This window comes from Amblyomma americanum, chromosome 9 (genome assembly GCF_052857255.1).
Source record: "Amblyomma americanum isolate KBUSLIRL-KWMA chromosome 9, ASM5285725v1, whole genome shotgun sequence".
Lineage (NCBI taxonomy): Eukaryota > Metazoa > Arthropoda > Arachnida > Ixodida > Ixodidae > Amblyomma > Amblyomma americanum.
The window spans coordinates 131,918,655-131,941,831 of NC_135505.1; the positions used below are offsets into that span (position 1 = coordinate 131,918,655).

A 23,177-nucleotide genomic window follows, 5' to 3' on the forward strand; every position below is an offset into this window, starting at 1 on the left:
AACCAATTTGAATGATCATTTGCTCAATTAACTTTTTCACTGTCAAATACAGACAGACAAACAGAAGTAGCAAAATCTTGTCAATTCAAACTCACTTTATTTGGACCTGGGACACATCAGCATCAAGTATACTGGAAACTAAAAGCACCCCTTAATTCAAACTTTGCGTAATTTGAACAAATTCATGATCCCCTTGGAGTGTTAATTATTGAGAGTCAACCGTATTTCCCTGTGGTTTTTGTGGTTGCTAGTCTTGTGGCACCTAAACCACTGCCCGAAAGACATGACTGGTGTGGCAGCATTTTCGTGCTGACTGACTCTTGCAGAGCAGTGTGGTGCATGATTACAGGAAAGGCAAGATGCGGTCAGAGCTGTATGTGCATTGTATCATTGTCTGCTTTAGTCTCAGGGCGGCATTTGCCCATCAGCCCTTTAATGCCTGACGGTCCATGTTGTGTTTCGTCTCGTTTTCCCCGTGCAGTGAACGGCAGCATGAATGCGCTGTCGGAGCAGGCGGCACGCCTGCTCGACTTCTCCCAGAAGTTGGACATCAACCTGCTGGACAGCGTCGTCTGCTGCATGTACACTGGTGAAGGTCCCCAGGTAAGGATGCTCGATGCCGCTGCCAAGCTTTCTCTCTTGCACCCACTCAGAGGGACGCCCAAGTATGTGTCAGTGGTGGGCTGCATGCTGCGTACATGCAGTCAAGACTTTCCACTTGGTCTCCATAACTTTCTTTGTGAGGTGGGCAAGCAGGTGAGCCTTCTGGTGACCTGAATGTCATTGTCAGTAACTTCAAAGCGTGACATGGTGATAGGAATTTGCTTGTCATCCTGGCAACAATGGCTGAACCGATGAGTGGCTGAGCCAAGCCAAGCTGACCAGCTTTCTGTGATCATGCAATGAGGTGTGCTAGAGTGGCTGAAACGAAAGCATATGCATACCAAAGGCAGCATGTGGAAGTGCTTGTGGTAGGCTGTAATGTAGTCCAGGGACTGTGAGGTGCTTTGGTAGATCCATAGTGGAGGTGCACTTGGCAAAACTACTACGGGAGCATTCATAGCCCTTTCGTTCTTAGTTGTCCATTAAGCGCCCACAGTGGCTGAGTGGTTACGGCGCCCGGCTGCTGTCCCGAAAGACGCGGGTTCGATCCCGGCCGCGGCGGTCGAGTTTCAATGGAGGCGAAATTCTAGAGGCTCGTGTACTGTGCGATGTCAGTGCATGTTAAAGAACCCCAGTTGTTGAAATTCCCGGAGCCCTTCACTACGGCGTGTCTCATAGCCTGAGTTGCTTAGGGACGTTAAACCCCCATAAACCAAACCTAGTCGTCCATTAGGGCACCAAGTTTGGGTCCTTGGGGTCCAAGAGGAGTTAAAAGATTGCAGGGGTTGACAGATGAAATGAAGATCGCAGGGCCACGGCAACAACTGACATGGGAGAGGGCGCTGTGGTGTCTCGTCTTTCTTCGTCCTTGTCTCCGTTCGCGCTTTATTGCGTAATGAATTACCAACTAGCCCGATCTGCCACTCATGGGAGAGGGCCTTTGTCCTGCAGTGGTTGTAGTTGGGCTAATGATGATGGTGGTGGTGATGACGCTTGCCTTCGCTAAAATTGAGGAACATTTAAGTGTCGGTGGGCAGCTGTACCAGTAACGCTTCCCAGGGGCTATGCAGATGTCATACCTGCAGATTCCACGAGTCGGTGAGTAAGCAGGGTTGGAAGGTTTGCGACATTGTGTGTTCACTCCTGTCTGCACCTTGCCAGCCTGCTGCTTCTGCTGAGGTCCTCTCTCCCCCGCCTTGCAGCAACGGCTGGCCCAGGAGGTGCTGACCACACTGAAGGAGCACCCGGAGGCGTGGACACGGGTGGACACCATCCTTGAGTTCTCCAAAAACCAGCAGACTAAGTACTATGCGCTGCAGATCCTCGAGAATGTCATCAAGACCCGGTGGCGGGTGCTGCCACGCAACCAGTGCGAGGGCATCAAGAAGTACATTGTGGGCCTCATCATCAAGACGTCCTCGGACCCGGAGGGCATCGAGCGCGAGCGCGTCTACCTCAACAAGCTTAATATGATCCTCGTTCAGGTAGGGATTTGCGTGCACACGCACCTCATTTTGCTTGCGTTGCGATGTGTTCATTTACCGTGTGTCTTGCCTAAACTGCGTGTGTGGTAACAGCCAGTGCTCCTGTAAGTCTACGGCATTGGACGCTTGCTAATTTGGGCACCGTGGTTCTTGCATCGGTTAATTCATGTAAGCTTTCGATTGGAGGCCATGTCGGAGTATGACTGGCACATCAAGCGATTGTCCAAATAGGCTTCCTCAAAGTAGAGTTGCGTGGTCCATAGACTTGAGTGCAGTGGCAGTCTGGACAATTATTGGGAGGCCTCACGCCCGAGACATAGTCGAACCGCATAGTTTTGGTTTTGCTTTTCTGAGCTTCATGCCAACCCGCACCATCTGCTGTCTGCCATGCATCAGCCAGCCTACCGAGCCCAGCTGAGCACTGTTTTTGCACGCTGATTGGCGCATCGCTGTTCATTTGCTTCCCAATTTTCTTGTCGCTCCGGTGCCAGTGCGCGTCTCTCCTGCCGTGTGCATGTCCTCTTTATCTGCATGGTTCTTTCATTCTTCCAGCGGATCATCATGCCGCTCTCTTTCAATACGCCTTTGCAGATCCTGAAGAGAGAGTGGCCCAAGAACTGGCCATCTTTCATCAGCGACATTGTCGGGGCCAGCAAGACCAATGAGACCCTCTGCCAGAACAACATGATCATCCTCAAGCTGCTCAGGTGAGGCAGCTGCTGCCTTGAAGTGTCTTTCTGGTATGTTTTGTGTGATTTCCGCTAGGGTCGTGTGAATGTCGAAATTTGGAGCTTCATTTAAAAAATTTTTTTTGGCTTGAAGCAGGTTGGGTGGAATTGCTTTGAAAATGCTTCAAACACTTTGCTGATTCTGCCACTCAACCTTATTGCATGTAAAGAAAAGGTTGAATGGCGAAATTGAAAATATTCAGAATCTATTTATTTTTCTAAAATGCAAGGCCGTAGTGAAAGATACGCTGCACCTTCAAGAATTTGAATACTAAAGCCGTCTCACGTCTATGAAAATTGACATTTATCTGGTTAATAGTCCATAAAGTAGATAAAATTAATGGATAAAATAGGACTGCAGGTTCATTGAAACTAGAATTACTAGTGGAAAGTGTTCGATAAATGTTAATAGATAAAATAGGACTTCAGGTTCGTTGAAACCAGAACGACTAGTGGGAAGTGTTTGATAAATGTCACGTGCTCTTGGCAAATACTATCGCAAGGTATTTAATACAAACCATTAGATCTTATACAGTGAAAGATAGCAAGGCTTTCTCGCTTTCTCATTGGTTTCCTGCTCGTTTCCCGCCCTTGCAGTGAGGAGGTGTTTGACTTCTCGAGCGGCCAGATGACGCAGGCCAAAGCGAAGCACCTGAAGGACACCATGTGCAACGAGTTCTCGCACATCTTCCAGCTCTGTCAGTTTGTCATGGTCAGTGCTGTGGCCACAGCTGGCTTCCTGTCCCCATGTCTCCTCAGTTCTGAAGGGCTGGAAGGAGAGGGTGTTATAGAAGCCCACTAAGTACCATAAATTCTGGATAGGTCTGCACCTGATATGTAGTCTGCAGATCTTAAGTTTGGCTTAAAGAAAATTTTTTTGTTACCTGGTACATCGAAACATGCTGAACGTTTCATGATTTAGTCGGCTATATTGAAGAGAAAATGCTGTATAATATACATATTTATAACATTGTTGTAAACTCTTATAGCCTGCAGGCTGTATACCGGAATTTACGGCAGTAAAAAAGAAGCATGCCAGTCAGGAGTTGTCAAACGAAAATATAAATGAAAAAACTGCATTGGGACATGTTTGTACTCGGACATTCATGCTGAAGTTGACTAAAATAGGGGCAAATGTGCAATATTTGGGCTATGCAAAATAGAATGTGTGTGTAAAATAGAGATGTTTTGTCATCATTGGCTCATTCAGAGGGCATAAGTGTGTCATTGAACTCTAGAGGGTAATGTTAGGGTCAGCCTGATAGTATCCACGTGTCTTTAGGATTTGGACATTCTGGCCTGCTTGCTTCGTCTGCATCACTATTAACTCGTCTTTGCTCATAGGTTTGCTCACTGTGCTACAAGTTCTTGCTAATAAGAAAGGAAAATGCATGCTTTAGTCCTAATTTTAGCTTACATGCCACTGTAGTGGGAGCACAGAAATGACTGTGGCAGGTCAACACAGTGTTATGAGCATTGATCACCAAAATTTTATTGATTCAAAGCTGTGGTAGTTTAGACTCGTGCATGATTAAGCATGTGACCCTAAATAACATGCAGTGACGTGATCGCATGAGCGCAAAGTTCACACTGAATTGTCTCCAGGCAGAGCGGTTTGACCACGAATTCTTGCAGTATGAAAGCAGGGACGCCTTTATAATGTGCGCCAAAAAAAAAAAAAGCTTTAAAAAAGCTTAGTTTTGATAGCAAATGTAGCGGGTGCTTCTACTACACGAATATGTCCATTGTCAGATTTCCGGAGTACCAAGAAAATCACGGCGCTGATTTTGAAACTGCGAAAGACCAAAGTTGAAAGATTTTTGGGAGATAAACTTTGTTCGTTAACTGTCCAGTTCAATCTATCGAGTGTTTTGTCCCGATTTCACGACAATGAAATTTTGGCGGGTCCCGTGATTTTTGTTGCATTGGTTGTAGCGACTGTGTAATCTAGTTGCATTGCATGAGAGCATGAACGTTCAGAAAGCAGATTTTGCATTTTTAGTCCAGCTCTTTGCAAAGAAGTGCTCTCTTGTAAGAGACCGCGTGCTGGCATTCGCTTGACAACCAAGGGGGCTTTACTCGGTGGGTGTTCCACTGAAAGTTGGGATTTGTCTTGGTAAAGATTTATCTTCCATGCTTCCTAGTGTAGCCACAAGCTGGTTGCAATGAAGAGTTCAGGTGTGGATGCAAGACCGAACTGGGTGCATTGTCCATTTGGGCACCTCACATCTGATGGGAACCTGTCTTGCACATGCCATCAGCATTTTCTTTTGGCACTTTTGATTGTTGCCCTCCCTTTCAACGCTGACATTGCCCGTGTTTCTGTTTTGCTATTTCAGGAAAACTCCCAGAATGCTCTCCTCGTGCATGCAACACTTGAGACGCTCCTCCGGTTTCTCAACTGGATCCCGCTGGGCTACATCTTTGAGACAAAGCTCATCAGCACACTCATCTACAAGGTATGAGACCCAGGGGCATGCTTTATATGTGACAGCTCAGAGCCAGGAACAGTATTTTGGTGAAAGAGCAGTGCCGGGAAACTGTGATTGAAACCGACAAACACAGCAAGTGTGTTGGAAGTAGAACTGCTAATGCTTTGTGTTGATATCGGTGGGTCCTCGTCCCTGGCACTGTTCTTTCACAAAATGCATGAACTTGCTAAGCCAGGTTAATTCATTAGTACACTTCAAGAAAAATTGGCAATCTCAAATTTTTTGATGGGGGACACGGGTCTTCAGAGCTAAATACTCGCAAGGAAAATGTGATAAAATTTCTGAGACACTTTTCCACCTACGGGTGAAGTTTGGAAGCTGAGAAGTGCATAGTTATTGAGAAATTGTCAAGTAAATGTGCCGTCTCAGTTTGATAACTCGCAGAAATGCTTCAACATGCGAGAAATTTTGCATGTCTGTGACTGTAGTCCATTTGGTCATGTTTAAAGAAGTGGAACTTTAATGTCCATTTGGGCACCTCACATGTGATGGGAACCTGTCTTGCATATGCCATCAGCATTTTCTTTTAGCACCGTTGATTGTTGCCATTTGGCTTGTTTTCTATTTCCTATGCACTGCTATCTAGTGACGACTGCACTGACCTATTGGCTCTTGCTTGCAGTTCCTGAATGTTCCGCTGTTCCGGAATGTGACGCTGAAGTGCTTGACGGAGATCAGTGGCGTCAATGCGTCGCATTACGATGAGATGTTTGTCCTGCTCTTCACTCAGACCATGGCACAACTGGACCAGGTGAGTTCGTTGCTGCAAACAACCTTTTGTCTTGGACGGTAACAGCGTCAAGTGGCAATTTTGCGGCCTATTTGAAATTGCAACTGTTTATATCTTTTGAGTCGGGTGTTGGTTATTTGGGCCTCTATTGACTTAGTTCTTAGCCGAATGATTTAACTGGTGTTTGCTCCTGTGACTGTTCACTACTGTTGCCGTTCAAACTGAAATGAAAAAACAATGTTTTAGAGCTTGGTTTGGCATATTGCGAGCTAGGAATGCGAAATGAAGGTGAATTGTGCATGGACGCTTAAGAGATACGTTCACTCCAGAGGTCGTTTTCATGGATGTTTTTGAGAGATGGTGTTGAATGTGAAGATGGTTAGGTGCATCATAGGTCATGTGTAACAATTCCTGTGGAAGGGCTGTTATCTCTTTTTTTTTTTTTCCCCCTCTAAGTTGGTCAGCAGCGGAGCTTTGCCTGTTTGCATAACTTTGGGGGGCTTCAAGGCGCTCGATCTGCACATCTTCGATAGCTGCCATTTTGTTTTTCCTCCTGTGAAGTGAATCCGTCGAGAAAGCAGGTTCTAGACAGTCACACTGTCTTACTGCCGTGCTCTAAACTTGTGGTGTTCTCTTGTAGGAGGCAATTTTGGAAATTGTGTTGTAAATGTTGTCGCTTTGTGCACTCTTTTGGACAGATGTTGCCGCCTGCGACCATCATCAAGGACGCCTACGCCAACGGCCAGGATGACGAGCAGAAGTTCATCCAGAACCTCAGCCTGTTCCTGTGCACCTACCTCAAGGAGCACGGCGCGCTGATCGAGAAGCGGGCCGACCTTTTGGAGGTGTTGCATGCGGTACGTGCTAGTTTCTGCGTCCAGAACGAATTGATGCAAAGGGTTAAGGGAAGGAAAGTAGCTACAATGCTTTCTGCAATGTCATGTGCGCTAGCATCTGAAGATTTGCCATCTGAAGATTTGCACAGAACTAAGGCACCGCCTGTGGCTGCGTCTCGGTTTCTGCTTGCAGGCCCTGCACTACCTGCTGCTCATCTCAGAGGTGGAGGAGGTGGAGATCTTCAAGATTTGTCTCGAGTACTGGAACGCGTTGGCCTCTGACCTGTACCGGGAGATCCCCTACGGCTTGGGCACGGGTGCCCCTCTGTACGTGGGAGGCGGCGAGCCTGCCAGGCGTAGCCCCGGGTCACCCCAGTCAGCACGTCGGCTCCTGTACGGACCCGTCCTCACCAAGGTATGTGCCCGGTGGATTTCCGCCATGTGCTTGCTCCTGGCCTGTTATTCTAGAAGCGTCCACCATGCCCGCATCAGTTTGTGCCGATTGGCTGGAGCTACAAGTGTAGGCGTGATGGCTGCGTGACAAGCGCTGGCTCGCATTTCTTGTTCTGCCATCTCGCCTACGGCAGTGGCCAAGTGGCTTTAGTGTTTGGCCGCTGATTCCAAAAGGGACGCAAAACACAGAAGTGCCCGGGTGCTGTGCAATGTTGGCGCACGTTGGAGTACCTTGGGAGTCCAAATCAGTCCGGAGCCCTCCACTACCATGTTCTTCATAGCCCATATATCGCTTGGGAACGGTAAAGCCCACAACTCAATTTTTTTCCACCATCTTGACTGAAAGTGGACTTGGCATTGCATTGGTAACTGTGGTGTAAAAGCGATTAGTACACGACTTGTGCAGTGAACGTGATCTATATTAAGCATTTAAAAGCAGAGACAGTGCTGCTTGGGAAAGTATAGATGAAACTGCTGAAACATTGTTGGGCTGAAGAAAATATTAGTGCAGATATATCTTTTGCCCAGCCAAGCCAGTACAGCGGTGGCATGAGGTTTTCTTTTTCTTTTCTTGTCTTGCAGTTGCGGTACATCATGATTGGTCGGATGGCAAAGCCTGAGGAGGTGATTGTTGTTGAGAACGAGCAGGGTGAAGTGGTGCGGGAGTTCATGAAGGACACTGATGCCATCCAACTGTACAAGAACATGCGAGAGACCTTGGGTCAGTGCATCTTCAGTTCTTGTCTACCTTTTTATCTTTTTGTTCGTGCTGTTGTATTTGCATCCTCGTAACTGATGAGGATAACTGGGGAAACTGACCTGTTAAGCAATTCTGTCTGCTGTTCAGACTTGTTAATTCTGGGTGTTGCGCCTTATCTTGAAAGTTCCTGGTCAGCTTGAAGTAAAGTGTGGCTGAGAACATACCTCGGCAAAATCATGAGTGCTAACTCAGGCTCACTCACAGAAGTACGGTCAACCTACGGACTCACTCAAACTCGCAACTCACAGAGGCCCGTGCTAACTCGAAATCATAAACTCAAACTCATTTAGGCTCACAACTCGGGCTCACTCAGATTTGCCAGTCATCCGAGGTCAACCACCTATAGTGGCTCATGTCTCACTCAGACTCACGACTCACCTGGGCTCACTCGTTTCGACTCACGACCCGCTTGGACTCTCTCATTTCGACTCAAGACCCATCTTTGCTCACTCATTCGGGCTCACTTGCACATTTCAACTCGTGACTCACCCCGTCTTGCCTTGACTCGGGAGTGCTATAAGTTCACACAACGGACAGCTGAGTCATTTTTATGCCCAACGGCCTAAGTCGTGAGCCTAAAATGGCAAAAAAGGTGTTAGAAACACTGTGATGCGATGAACTCTCAACTGCAGCTGGTCCGCTGCATTCAAGGACATTTGGGTAGAATATGGAAGCCTGAAACTGGGTGTCGTCGCGTGCTTTTTTCCCCACCGCAGTGTACCTCACACACTTGGACTACCTCGACACGGAGCGGATCATGACAGAAAAGCTGCATTTCCAAGTCAACGGCACGGAGTGGTCTTGGAAGAACCTCAACACTGTATGTTTGATTTTTTTTTTTTCAATCCAGAATTTGTACTTTGAAATGGGCTACCTTTTTAATTAACGGGGGACAGGTCTTGAAGACCAAAAAAAGTAAAAAAAAAATTTTTTTTCATAGTTAGCAGTTATCCACCTACCTCCCAAGTTTTTTGCCTCAAAGATTTCATATAATCTGCAAGATTATATAAAAGATTTTATATAAAACTAAGAACTCGTGTCAACGGCAGCAGCGTGCTGGAAGTCTAAATGTTTTCTGGTGGCAGCTGTAGCATGGTGGACTGTCTGGTTGACAAGGCATGAGTCACGGTCATTAGCCTGGAGTCCAAACCACTTGCTGAAACTAGCCAAGTGCAAAATGTGCGCCAGCATCATTAGTGCTAAAAGAGATGAACACAAATACGGCCTCGCTGCTGTCTTGTGCATGTGAACTGCGAGGACACCTTGTCCGCATGGAGCTCACTGTGGGCATGTGCCTATCGGAAAGTGTATCCTGTCATAGCGAACGTGCTTGCTTCATGTTCTATGCAGAGCATAGGGAACCAGCAAACTGCCCTGAGCGACATTTCTTTCGCACTATGGTGTCTGTAGCAGAATGTGGAAAGACTATGTCAATACAATGTTGACGCCTTGCACTGGCTAGCGCAGCCCAAGAACCGATGTCCGAGTCCACGCGGTTGGTTTTTTTGCGTTGACCGCATCTTTATATCGTATGATGGCACGTAGGTGTGGGCACAGTAATTCAGCTATTGATTGGACCTGTGCTTGACTATGTTGTGCACCTTACGGCAAGGTCCCAAGGAAGATGACCCGTGAAAGAAACACTGAAAAAAAGAAAGGCGGAAGTTGAGGCTGCTCCTGGCATTTTTTCAGATGTCTCTGAAGAAGCATGGCCTTTTGTATGGAACCATGCTGTTTGATGTTGACAGCCGTGCTTTGCTTGTTTGGTAACTAGAGCCAGGTGTGGGTGGTTTTATAAAGATACTTTTATCCGGTCCCTCGTAGCCCAAGTCTCTTTGGGACGTTGAGCCCCATAAAACTAAACTAAGCGATCAGGATACAGGAGATGGACTGCTTTAATCTTGTGGATGAGCAGTTTTGTGGCCTCTATCTCTCAGCAACCAGAACACATAGGGGTGATTTTTTTTCTTTTACAATGGGAAGCTAGATGTATGCTGTCTAAGGTTTTTCTGAGCAGATTTTGTTATTTTGGCTTCAAAAAATTATTTTGATGAGTTTACTGCCACTTGTCAGCTACATTTTGAAAACTTGAATTCATAGGGCCGCAAAATTACCGATATGTGAGATATTGAATCAAAAAGCTGCTCTCAACATTTCATTCTTTACTCTTTTGGCTAACTGTGCCTTAAAATGCATTTTTTATGAATTCGTTACTTTACCTCTTAGGCTAAAACTATGGAAGTTGATCGTTAAATATCTTACAAACTTATTGACCTTCAAGAAAAGCAAGCACGTCTTTGAAAATTGGCATAAATGATGTGCATTGGTTTGGAAAAAAAAAACTAATCCAGTGGTCGCCTTTATTACGTACATGCAGCTGTGTTGGGCGATTGGGTCCATCAGTGGGGCGATGCACGAGGAGGACGAGAAGCGGTTCCTGGTGACGGTCATCAAGGACCTGCTGGGCCTATGCGAGCAGAAGCGTGGCAAGGACAACAAGGCCATCATCGCCTCCAACATCATGTACGTGGTGGGCCAGTACCCGCGCTTCCTTCGCGCCCACTGGAAGTTCCTCAAGACGGTAGTCAACAAGCTCTTCGAGTTCATGCACGGTGAGTCTCCCGTGGATGGGGGGGCTGGGTGGTGGGGATGGTCGTATTTACTCGCTTAATTTGCGCACCCCTAATTTATTGCCCAGGTTTGCAAGTTGTCACCTTTGTAGAGTCTTTAGGACGTGCTTGCAAAATGTTCGCTTAATTTGCACGCACCCCCAGTTATGAATAAAATTTGAATAAACAAGTGCGCAAATTATGGAGTAAATACGGTGTATTGCAGTCGCATTACGGGGGCTTCAGACTTTGCTACTGCAGTCAATCCTGGATTTTTCAAAGGAAAGGTATCTCGGAATAGTTCTATAGGTCGATTCAATACATTCATTATATAGATAGTTTTCAAGTGATACCACGGGTGCCATCCTTGGGTACTGTGGCTAGCTTGCACAGTGTATGTAAGAACCAGTTGGCGATGGGCGGGTTAACGAAACGCCGAGGCTTTTGCTGCTCTTTCCGGACCCAGAGATGGTGGCCACTGTGACGTCAGTGAAAACTATGTATATAAAACATGCCAGCGAATAAGCTTATCTCGAACCTAGAAACATGAAAACGATCAGTGCTAGCTTCCTATGGTGACATGTTGCCCGCTCTGCCAACACACTGGCATCGAGCTGCTCTCTGGTTGTCATTAGGACTAGCCCGATTCGTGTTGAAGTTGTTGACGGTGCTTTGTAACTGGTTACCAGCTGCCCCTTATCATGAGAGGTCTAACCTTGTTACTGCCACACTATAAATACAGTAATCTGTTGCTAAAATTGAGGTAGGGGTAGACTTCCATAGCGCCTCTAGCAGTAAAGCAATCTACTTAACAGCGGCTGCGAGCTTTCGATGAGCTAGGTTGGCTTCACCTCATGACAACTGGTGCGTCGAAACCTGGTTTCTCCACGTGACAGTAACGTCGTGCGGGAAAAAAAAAGGGGGGGCGTGCTAGACTGAAGACTATCTGCAACCAAATCCGGGTTGCTTTTGTCATATGGTTTTATGTCCATGTGCATAGTGCTTCCAGTACGTGTACAAGGCTGCACTCGCAGGAGCGTCGTTAGGAGAAGCACACTTGCTGTGCTGGTGTTGATGCACCATTCGATATACAGTCTAACCTCGTTGTAAAAAATCATGGATATAACAAAGGAGTGACTATTCCCCTTGGAAGCTGTCAACGCAGGCTACAAGAAGTAATTGCCAGGTCCCTTCAACTTTGTTATAACGAGGTTCAACTATATCCAATGTTCTGCTAAAGGGGAGCTCAAGAAATGCAACCAGTAGTGGTATATTTTTGCTTGGAATTTTAAAGGGGATGCTTTCGCTGTTTGACATGTCCAGTTTTGATATATCTGCGGTCGACTGCATTAGTGTGGAGACCGCCTGTAAATACCTGTGCCAAAGGCCCCTGCAGGTAATAGTTTGGGCACGAGAAGAGTCCACCAGGCCATTGTTTGGTTGCACAAATGCCAGCCTGTTTTAGTACCATTTGTCAGTGCTAAACAGTCTCTTTTCGAGAAGACGACTGGTTCATTCTAACCTTGCATTTTCCATTTCAGGCTTTACTGTAATCTTTTATACTTTTGTAGCGATAGCTACGTTACGGTAGCATTTCGAGCCTTCAGCGTGGCGGTGGCGGCACTGCTACCCTATGGCTGTGCTGCCACGCTGTCACGTGGTTGGTCACATGGTGCGGAGCAGCTGCTGGCGGCACGGTGCCGTGGCTGATCACGTACGTGGTTAGTCGCATGGTTGGTCACATGACCAAGTTCCACTCGGCCAGCTATAGCTGTCGCGTCACTCCAGGTTTAACCAAAGCTAAACCACCGCCAATTTTTGTTTTGACAGAAGTCTAAGAATTTGTAAGTTATCTAGCATTTAGAGGATCGATTACACCGTAGTGCGAAGTCTAACCTGTGCTTGAGCACAGTGAAGCAGTTTCCCGAGTACAACAGTAATCCCAGGTGATTTAAACTGCAGTGCCATCAGCCGTTGTACACGTGAGTAATTATAAATGTTAAAAAAATAAGGAATTCAGTAGAATTTCTGATGCAGATCTCAATCCGTACAAGATCCGTATCCTGAAGCATGGGAAATGTATTCATGCGGATCTGTTTACGACTTGTGTTATTTATTTAGGAATGAGCGACTGGTGATTGCAGCTTGCACATTCATATCATCTAATGGTGCGGTAGAGTGTTCGGACCACCCGGAATTCTGCGTGTTGTACTCAGTAAGCCGGTAATTCTACGAATTCCCGCAATCCCGAAATTCGTATAAACTGTGATTTTATCATGGTGATTCTACTGTAATATCTAGTAAAGAATAATAAAGGAAAATGTAGAGTAAAAAGAGCAGAGGTAAGTGAGAGCAAAGGCCCTTTGTTCTTTGTACTAATTGTTATTAATGAACAGGGGTGTTAAAATGAAAAAAAAAAAAGAATTGCCTGCAAGTTTAATTTTCAGCTTGGTGTTGTGAGTCCAGGATGTGTCCTCCTTATTGTCTGTGTTCTCTAGCCACATGGGATAAGTGATAACACAAGGTGACAAGGTCTTATATGCTCTGCAACTTCAGCTGATATGCTGTCAGCAATTGGCATCAGTTCTTTGTTAGGCACCTGAAATCAAAAGGATTGCAAATCCCTTACTTGTGGTGGAGATGCTGTGCGTTCTGGATGAAGACCTTAGCTTAGTTGGGAAATTTTCACTCCAATGTGCAGCGGCTATGTTAACATAGAGATTGGAAAGAGCTCCCTCTGGAGCGATAGAACGGGCGCATTCAAAAGGACGCACTGTCGTGGCTTGTACTGCGGCGCCGTGCACAAGGAAAAAAACAAATGGGTGCGTATTGACCGCCTGGAATGTTTGACTTCAGGAATAAACTCTTGTTACGGAATAGCTCAGTATTTCAGCAGTTCAATGTGTGAAATCGTTTCGGTGCACAAGCCGTAATCATTTAGCTCCGGCGCCTTTCGGTTTATTTGCAGCGGTCACTGTAGACTTGTTAGAGCAGTTGGAAAGTGCTAAGATATTACAGTTTAGCAAGTTTGAACTTTACACTTTGTTGGTCATGGACCAGCACTACGTAGGTGTTCCTTCATTAGGACATGGCATAGCAGCAGATAACATTTCATCAGCTTTTATTTATCAGCTGTTAGCCTTGCAGTCTATGTTATTGCCATCATGTGGCTGGATTGATAAAAAGAAACCTGCTCAGTGTCACGGTGCGTGTTGTGACATGCCCCCCATAAGGCCAGTAGCTCACCTGTTGAATTTATCGTGGCAGTGCAGTTAATTTTTTTTTCTGACAATAAATAGTCGGGGATAGTCTTTGTACCAACAGGATTACCTTGGCAAATAAACAGGCTAGTCATTATTCCGTGTACATAGTCTTTTTTTCTTTTAAGTAAATCTGATGCTGACTTTTTTATGCATTTTTTTTATACTGAATGTGTAGAATGTGTGTTTTGTGTGTGCCTGGTACTGGTGTGGCTGGATGTGGAGATGGCTGACTGTACTGTGCTGGTCAGGTTCTTCCACTGACCCATGGGTGATTTTTTTAGTGCACTTTTCCTTCTTGTCGGCTAATAGTGTTGGAGCCTGCCGACGGGCCGTTTGCAGCTTTTGCTGGGCCTGCCCATGTTGTACCCTCTCCATGAGAGCCAGTTGACAGGGTGTTGTACGCTTCTTGTCATGTAGTTAAATAATACATTGTGATCACTCTTCTTGAGTAACGGCCACTGCTTCCAGTGTTGCGATGAATGCGAGGGAGCGTGTGTACATGCACATTGTCCGACAGGCAACATATGCAAGGTTGTGTCAGGGATAGGGCTGCTTTAACTTAATTAATCAATTATGTTTGTGATGACGCACGTTGGCACCTTAACGCACCAGGCAAGGCATACTGTGCCAACATTTTTGTTTGCAGCTCTTGTGGGGAAGTGTTCTATTTTAAGCGCTACCTTGGTTTTAATATGTAAATTTTATTTGCTCCATGAAAGGGTGAAGACATTTGCTGTTACTTGTTTATAGTGTACAACATGCCCATCATGTCTTGTTAACGATTGAATTTGGTGCTCAGTGGCCTTTTTCTCTTGAAATACCTGTTCCTTCAAACTTTCTGACTGTGTGTATGTGACGGAGTGGTGGTAGTGTGTGCACATAGCGTGTGAATACTTGTCTGTTGTTCGCCTTGGCTGGACTTTTGGACTGGACTGCGTGCATGAAGGTTGTGAATGTTTGCTGTGCTTGGACTTTCAATCTGTACTGCTCTTTTTCTCCATGGTGTTCACATCAAGGTTGTGAATGAGCGTGATTGTTGTGAGTGAATGTTTTGGAGTGATTGAAAACTGGAATGCTTGAAGTACAATAAAAAAAGAAGATATCTGTATTCTGCATTCTGTCCCTTTTTTGTAGTTCTAAAAGGAGGCATGCTTTGTTGTGTGTGTGCCTCTTGGTGTTTTTTTTCTTTAGGTTCTAGCACAGTGCATACTGTGTTTGTCACAGTTTTTTTTTTTCACATCATTGCAACTTGCTCATTACAAGATTTTTTTCCTGTCCACAGTCTATATGGGCAACACTGTGAAGTGGTTTTTTTTCCAGTTGTTGATTTTTTTTTTTTCGAAGAGGCTAAGCTTTTCTTGTTTGCCAGTCTGCTCCACTACATCACGAAGGTTATCCTCTAGAAGTTGTCCCGTACGTATTTTGTGGTTTGCAGAGACTTTTCTTTGTGAAGCGTTGCAGAAGGGGGTGTACTAGGGTAAACAGTATAGTTAGGTCCTGCAAAACTGGACTGCACTTGAAGTTTTTAGATAGGTGTAAGCTGCGCATGTGCAGATTTGATCATTAATATCCACTGCTTGTGTGACAGCATAATTTCATGTTGCATATGCTGGATGGTACGGCGTGTGTTGAGCATTGGTCATTTCTTGCAATGGTTTCATAGGGATGCATAACCAAACATCTCTGATTCGCTCAGTATTGGACTACTGAGCACTGCATGAAATTGCACTCTTGCTCAGAAATGTTTGGAAGTTTTAATATGCTTTAAAAATGGCAGTTTGATATGAAAGCAAAGGGGTTTGAGGAAGGTGTTGCTGAATGCAGTTTTCAATCTCAAAAATGAAATATGTAGTTTAAACTTTTGTACACATCAGCATCATGGCCTTGTGCAAATTATGATGGTAGCCTTCTCTGACAGTGTTTTGCTTTCCTTTGCAGAGTGTGCTGCAGCAAGTGTGTAATAAGTATTTGAGCTCGTGGTCAAGTGCGAGTCTAAAGTTGTACGTACTGTATAGAATTAATCTATCAGGAGTGGGTCCGGGCTTTATTTAAATTAGTTTTGGTTTGTGGAGGCAATTGTGAATTCTCGTGGAAGTGTGCTTATTAGCAGTAGACGCAGTTTCTTTTGATATGCTTGACGTTTGTCAGTAACCCTCTTCTAATTATAAACTTCTTTCTGTCATTTTTCTTTTTTTTTTCTCTTTATCTGTTTTTAGCCCTTCAATATGTCATTTTAATGCTAGTTTACGTATTCTTGTTGGTGGATTTTATTGTGGAGTTTATCCGCGACATAATGCTTACTGTACGGCACTCCAGCCAGCATTCTGTACATTATGATTTAATTGTTCACTTAACTTTTTAGCACACTAGCTGGCTTTTGCAAGCAAATGGAAGTTGGATTATTGGTTGCTGAAGGGCGCTGATACTTATTAATTTAAAACCATTAGATGGCTCATCGACATGAAAACCTGGCATTACCCAAAAAGTGGCGGTGTTGCAATTATATTCGTCAAAACGGTTCGACGTAATAAGAGATGGGAAAATATGAAACTTCAACCAGTTACAGTCAGTACTAGTACTTAAAAGTGCACAAACTACAAAGAAATAGAATGAGAGAATTGAAATGGAATAGAACTGCAATGTTTTCGCATTGCTCGCATGCAAGTTCCCCCGGTAATATTGAGAGACATGACATAGTTATTGTCATGGCAGCCTAACAGTTGTGATGTGAACTTGGCTATTGGCACAAGGACTGAATCTATGCAAACACAAAGCGAGAATGTTCTATGTAATATGTTTTCCTACAGAAGACTACTTTGCTACTTGTACAATGCAGAGAATTCATAGAAAGCATATTACAGTAATCGTTGCAGCTTTGTGTGCCATGTCACGCGGGCCAAGCTGGTAAAGGCAAGAAAATGCTCTTATTGCATAATGTCCAGACGGTTCTGAGGACTCGTTAGGTGTTCAGCGTGCATGTCATTTCAACTACCCAGATGGGATATTCTTAAAATATGTCTCTGCTGTCTGATTGTGTCCAAAATAACTACCGCCAATGCCCCATGCTCACTGCTGCCGTCTTCCCCTTCTCTCCGTTGTTGCTTGCAGAGACACACGAGGGCGTCCAGGACATGGCATGCGACACGTTCATCAAGATAGCGCAGAAGTGCCGCCGCCACTTTGTCCAGGTGCAGGTGGGCGAGGCAGTGCCCTTCATTGAGGAGATCCTGGCCAACATGAGCACCATCATCTACGACCTGCAGCCACAGCAGGTTCACACCTTCTGCGAGGCGGTCGGCTACATGATCTCTGCGCAGGCTGACCAGGCGCAGCAGGAGCGGCTGGTAGACCGCTACATGCTCCTCCCCAACCAGGTAATTCAAGGACTTGAGGAGGAATTGCTCATTAGCATCTCTACCCATGCACAGCCATATGGCTGCAAAGAGAAGCTTGTTAGTAACGCAAAGTTTCTTCACATTACTTCCTTATTACTTCTTTATCGTTGGGGGAGCAATAAAGGAATAATTTACTCTTTTAACCCTCTTGTTACTCTGATACTCCCTTAATGGAGTATTTCACTACCTTATTTCTTAATTTACTTCCTTAATCCTCTTACCACTCGGTGCTCCCTTAAGGGAGTATTTCAGTGTTATGTCTTAATTTACTTCCTTATTTACTTGTTTGAAATGTACTCCGCCAGTGTTATGTCTTAATTTAAATCCTTATTTACTTGTTTGAAATGTATCCCGCTGTGGGGGATTCCCCTTAAACACATTTGGACTGCCCAACCAGGTCTGGGATGACATCATCAAGCAGGCAAGCAAGAATGTGGACGTCCTCAAGGAGCCCGACGCAGTGCGGCAGCTGGGCAACATCCTCAAGACCAATGTGCGTGCCTGCAAAGCCCTCGGCCACCCATACGTGACGCAGCTGGGTCGCATCTACCTGGACATGCTCAACGTGTACAAGGTGATGAGTGAGAACATCAGCGCTGCCATCGCGCTCAACGGAGAAGGAGTCACAAAGCAGCCCCTGATCCGGGCCATGCGCACTGTCAAGAAGGAAGCCCTCAAGCTCATTGCTGGATGGGTGTCCCGCACCAACGACCCCAAGATGGTGCTGGAGAACTTCATCCCCCCGCTGCTCGATGCCGTGCTGCTCGACTACCAGCGGTGCGCCGTGCCGGCGGCTCGCGAGCCGGAGGTGCTCTCAGCCATGTCCATGATAGTCCACCGGTTAGAGGTGAGGGCCTCTCCCGCATTCCTGCGTTTCCTATCTCTCTCTGTGTTGTATTTTGTGTTGTATTTTATTATGCATCATTCATTCCTTTCTTTTTTTGCCTTTTTGTTCTTCCTTTTTCCGCATTCATTTTAAAGCTTGTTTCCTTTGGGCCTGGTGTCAAAGCTGAGCAGGTTCTCAGATGCTGAAGCTAGTGAGTTTTTATTCACGCACCTGTCTTGAGGTTGCACTTTGCTGACTACCTTCGAGCTCCTCCTGAACAAGCATAGCGGGCTCTTGTAAATTTGTCGTAACTTTTTGTTATCATTTGCAATCGGGAACACTCATTGCACAATCCATCCTATAAAGGCTGTACGGCGGCGAGTTGCTGAAACATTGCTTAGTAAAAAGTTTCGTGTGCTGCCCAGAAAGGGATGTGAATTTCTGAACAGTGCTCACTTTCTATATGGGTGGGAGTTTATAAGCACCTGGGATTTGAAGATGCAGGGTCCTTTCCCTAGCCACCGACCTCGGATAGCCGAGCACCAGGCCGGTGTATAACCTTGTACCCGTTTGAAGAAATGGATAACCTTGTACCCATTTGAGGAAATTGTTTTAAAAAATACTTTTTTTTTAATTCTTTTAGTAGTCTTTTAAGAGCTTGCTATGTGGTACGTGTTTTTCGTTGGTTTCAATTTTGATGGGCATCTTGTGCCAATGCACAGCAGCCTTGTGGCATTTCTACAGCTGCAAGAGTGCAATGAGTGCACCTTCAGATCAAATTTTCTTCTTTTTTTTTTCTTATAACCACAAAAAGTCACTGTCCAAACCAGAGTACCGTGGTGGCTCTGAGAGATATTTAGATTTCCTGCCGCTGCTGTACCATGAAAGTTGTGCAGTGCTGTGTATGAAAAGATGCAAAAATTTTGCGATAAAGTGCCTATTTGTAGACGTTTGAGTGGCATGCTGTTGCACCACTCCAGGGTAGCGTTGTGAATGTTCACCCGTCTCCGTCTTTTCAGTGCACAGATGCTTGCATGTTGGCTTGTCACGAATGGCGAAGTGTTATTATTATGCCTATCTCTGGGCTGTGAAGCTCATTTTGGCTGGTTTAAAATGGGCCTTTATATCGACTCATCTCATCCATTCTTGCATCTTTGTGCAGGGTTTCATCACATGCGAGATTCCGAAAATCTTTGATGCCGTGTTTGAATGCACATTGAGCATGATCAACAAGGTAAGTACATGATTTAACACCTGCTCTGCTGACGCATCAATATGTTCACCTTTCGTGGCACTACCCCCCCCCCCCCCCCCCCTCTCTCTCTCTCCTGGCGCATCATCGATTCGATATTGCGTCAGAGCCTTGATTTTGTCCTCTAGTGTCGAACCATTGTTTGCATTGTACCTTTTGCCGTATTTTGACCATTTGGTGCCAGTGGTTTTGCAATGGCTAATCATAGCTTGCTTTGCTCGTTAGCTTCAAAATTTGTGAGGTGCTTGTTGTGCACAGGTTAATGCCTGCGAAATCTAGCCTGGCTAGTAAGGCAAACGGAAGACTGTCAAAGAAATTCCATTTGCACATTTCAATGCTAATTTCACGATTAAAATTGTTGTTGTTGCTCAAACTGATATCTGACTTTCATTCAAAGGCTGGTCAAAATAAACTGCATTTCACTTTTGGCGTGTAGCGCTGTGGGAGCTGCGTAGTTAGTGCGCATATCTAAATTATATCAATGTACCACCGATTGCACCTACTTTTTGAGGACTCTGAAGGATGAGATGAAGGATGGCAAGCCGTAAAACAAAATGCTTGTCATTGCATGTGCGTGTAACACATTGCGCGAACATCCCTTATTTTAGTTGTGTACTTTGCCCTGATGGTGCACTGCTTTCTCAATAAGCATACAGTTACTATAGTCAGGTACAACTCAAGAACGAAGCGCCTTGCCCCCGTCAAAGGACCCTCTTCCAGCCAATGGCGTCGGCCGATTCTCATGACCCTGCTAGAGTGACAATGCAGGGAGTGGAAGATTGAAGGGGATAGTCCCCCTCCCAACGTTGTCATGCTAGCAGGGTCATGAGGATCTGCCGACGCCATTGACTGGAACGAGTACTTTAACGGGGAAAAGCTGCTTTGTTCTTGAGTTGTATCCAACTATAGTATGCCTATTGGACAAGCTGTGAACACATAGTAATGTGTAGTAATAATAATTAATAATAATTGGTTTTCTGGGGAAAGGAAATGGCGCAGTATCTGTCTCATATATCGTTGGACACTTGAACCGCGCCGTAAGGGAAGGGATGAGGGAGGGAGTGAAAGAAGAAAGAGAATTAGGTGCCGTAGTGGAGGGCTCCGGCATAATTTCGACCACCTGGGGATCTTTAACGTGCACTGACATCGCACAGCACACGGGCGGCTTAGCGTTTTTCCTCCACAAAAACGCAGCCGCCGCGGTCGGGTTCGAACCCGGGAACTCCGGATCAGTAGTCGAGCGCCCTAACCACTGAGCCACCGCGGCGGGTATAATGTGTAGCCCTGAAATGATTTTCGTGGTACACCTTGTACAAATTTAAATTTGCTTTTATTATGATTGCATCATAGCGTTCCATGTAACTGATGGCTACCATTTGGACTGGGCCTTCGTAATCATTTTATCCTTAGAGAACCTCAGTGGCTTGCCAAAGGTACTGAGGAAACTTACATGTCTTGGCTTCCATTCCTTCCAGCCTGACATGGATGTGAAAATGAGCATTCAGACACACAGTGTCTTGAGAAAATGACCAAATTCAATTAATATTGTCTGGCTGAGTAGTGGAACAGTCTTAAGAAGCGATTACAGTGTGATTAGTTCCCAAATGAAACGGAAAGTAAAGTTGAGGGAGTTCAGGCATGCACCAGTTTAGGTGCTTAGGGGGAACCCAAAAAGCACTTCAAAGAGGCAAAGTGTTCCATGGAACCCCGCCTTTAAAATCCCTGTGACTTTGATAAGTTGTGAGAGCATAATGAGGTTACTTTTAAAGTGATTTTGTGGAGGCCTTTCATGATTATTTAGGCCTACCATTGATAAATAGATAGTGGTGGTTATTTTTGTTTCAAAAGTGCCACTAGAGTTCCGTGCCAAGTTTTTGGCTGCAGTTGTTGTCACACGAAGCTGACAAGATGCCCTCCATTCATAGGACTTCGAAGAGTTTCCAGAGCATCGGACAAACTTCTTCCTCCTCCTCCAAGCTGTCGTCACTCATTGTTTTCCTGGTGAGTGTGTGCACTTTGGTGTAGCTGGGAGCACTGTTGCACATATTTTCTTCGCCTTTCTTTGTTGATCCATTTTCTTAGAATGCGGTCTTACTTGAGGGGATAAAAGAAACCCTAAGTACAGACGCATGAGTCACAATCAGCTCCATATAACGCTTTAACCAGCTTAAAATCCCTGATTGAAGATTTTTACTCTTGGCTGAAGTTGCGTAGACATTTAATTGGGAGCACCGACAGGACCCTTGAGGCCTAAAGGGTCCTGATGGGGTCAGTCTGGTGCTAGTTGCAAATGTTTCGGAAGCTGAGCTACTGGGCTTATACCCCCGTCAAGCTCACAAGTGCACTTAACGGGAAGTGTGCTTTGGCATCCCAAATGACACTTTAGGCTATGTGGTGCAAGTGCACTCTTAGTAAAAAAAAAATAAAAATGGCGCCACGAAATGAATGGAATTTTTGAAGACGTCTACGAAACAGAAAAAAAAACAACTTACAATTGACTGTTTGACATGATAGCACGAATAAAACAAGCTTAAGCAGCTTCTAACATGAAAAAAAAAAAGAAGAAAAGCAAATTCCAGCCAAGGCTATCCAGAATATTGACAACAAACAAGTTGGCGGCGTGCAGCGAAGTTGCAAGTGATCGCGTTCCTTTGTTGTGTTGCTTTGCTTGCAGCTGTAATAAAGAAACATTTAAAAACAGTGTTATAGTAAGTAAAATGAACTTGTACTTTTTATACACCATACATATTGTGCCTTCAAAGTCGCTGTCAAGGTTACGTACTCAGCCCTCAAAGTGTGTTCCATGAATGCATTCCAATCGGAGTGCACCTTTCTGCGAGTGACACTCCACTTGCGGCGTTTAGATTTGAAAAAGTGCACTTATAGCGAGTGACTCCCTCCGTAGATGCACTTAACTTGCCCGCTTGGCAGGGCTGTTAGTAACAAGACAAAAGTTATTTCAGGCCATTAGATTACTTCATTGTAGTTTTGCTGCAGAAGTGTTATCAGGTGTTGGCATGGCAATGTGGCTGACATCTTCAGCACGGTAGCATCTTCATTTACCAAGGTGACCCAATTAGGCCTTGAGTGGGGTTCATCTGTGCTTTTCGGTTTCCTCTGCAGCATTGTTAAACATCCCTGCAGCACAGTTCAAGCTCGTATTAGACTCCATCATCTGGGCTTTCAAGCACACCATGAGGAACGTGGCTGACGTTGGTGAGTGGAACAGTCTACAAGGAACAACCGTTGCTCACTGTTTCTAACCTGTCTCTTGGCAGTAAGCCTGACACGTGGCTGAGACATTCACGCATGTTTGCCTGGTTTTAATGATGATAACGGTAGCCGCATTTCCTCGTGGCGTGTGTTTCCCGTGCAGGCCTGCAGATTCTGTACCAGCTGTTGCAGAACATTGGCCAGGAAGAGGTGGCGTCACAGAGCTTCTACCAGACGTACTACACGGACATCATGCAGCATCTCTTCTCGGTGGTGACGGACACTTCTCACACAGCTGGTGCGTATCGTGGCCTAATGTGCAACTGGGGGCACTTGGCAGCCTGAAAAGTCTGCAGTTTTTAATGACATGCACTTTTTGCATGATGAGTTCAAAAGGACACTGCACAACATAAAAATAAATTGTGGATGAAATAGCCTAGGAAGCTTTCAGAGACTAGATTGAGGCCAATAGAAGGGGCCTCACCCGCACTGCTTGTGTATCGCAGGTTGGAAGGAAACGGTCATGGTAAAAA

The 23,177-nt window shown here is 45.4% G+C and overlaps 1 protein-coding gene across 2 annotated transcripts in view; it reads left to right on the forward strand.

The window, feature by feature from the left end:
- The window catches only part of LOC144104400 (exportin-1-like), a 37,619-nt gene that overhangs the window by 4,427 nt on the left and 10,015 nt on the right, over positions 1 to 23,177 (forward strand). For both annotated transcript variants that reach the window (XM_077637384.1, XM_077637383.1), the window contains exons 3-19: positions 482 to 603; positions 1,806 to 2,087; positions 2,679 to 2,794; positions 3,413 to 3,527; positions 5,155 to 5,274; positions 5,930 to 6,058; positions 6,736 to 6,894; positions 7,067 to 7,288; positions 7,909 to 8,047; positions 8,803 to 8,906; positions 10,464 to 10,698; positions 17,067 to 17,332; positions 17,751 to 18,200; positions 19,342 to 19,413; positions 21,357 to 21,432; positions 22,555 to 22,647; positions 22,808 to 22,942. In XM_077637384.1, coding sequence (XP_077493510.1) covers positions 482 to 603; positions 1,806 to 2,087; positions 2,679 to 2,794; positions 3,413 to 3,527; positions 5,155 to 5,274; positions 5,930 to 6,058; positions 6,736 to 6,894; positions 7,067 to 7,288; positions 7,909 to 8,047; positions 8,803 to 8,906; positions 10,464 to 10,698; positions 17,067 to 17,332; positions 17,751 to 18,200; positions 19,342 to 19,413; positions 21,357 to 21,432; positions 22,555 to 22,647; positions 22,808 to 22,942 — 2,835 coding nt within the window. The remainder of the gene's footprint in view (positions 1 to 481; positions 604 to 1,805; positions 2,088 to 2,678; positions 2,795 to 3,412; positions 3,528 to 5,154; positions 5,275 to 5,929; positions 6,059 to 6,735; positions 6,895 to 7,066; positions 7,289 to 7,908; positions 8,048 to 8,802; positions 8,907 to 10,463; positions 10,699 to 17,066; positions 17,333 to 17,750; positions 18,201 to 19,341; positions 19,414 to 21,356; positions 21,433 to 22,554; positions 22,648 to 22,807; positions 22,943 to 23,177) is intronic.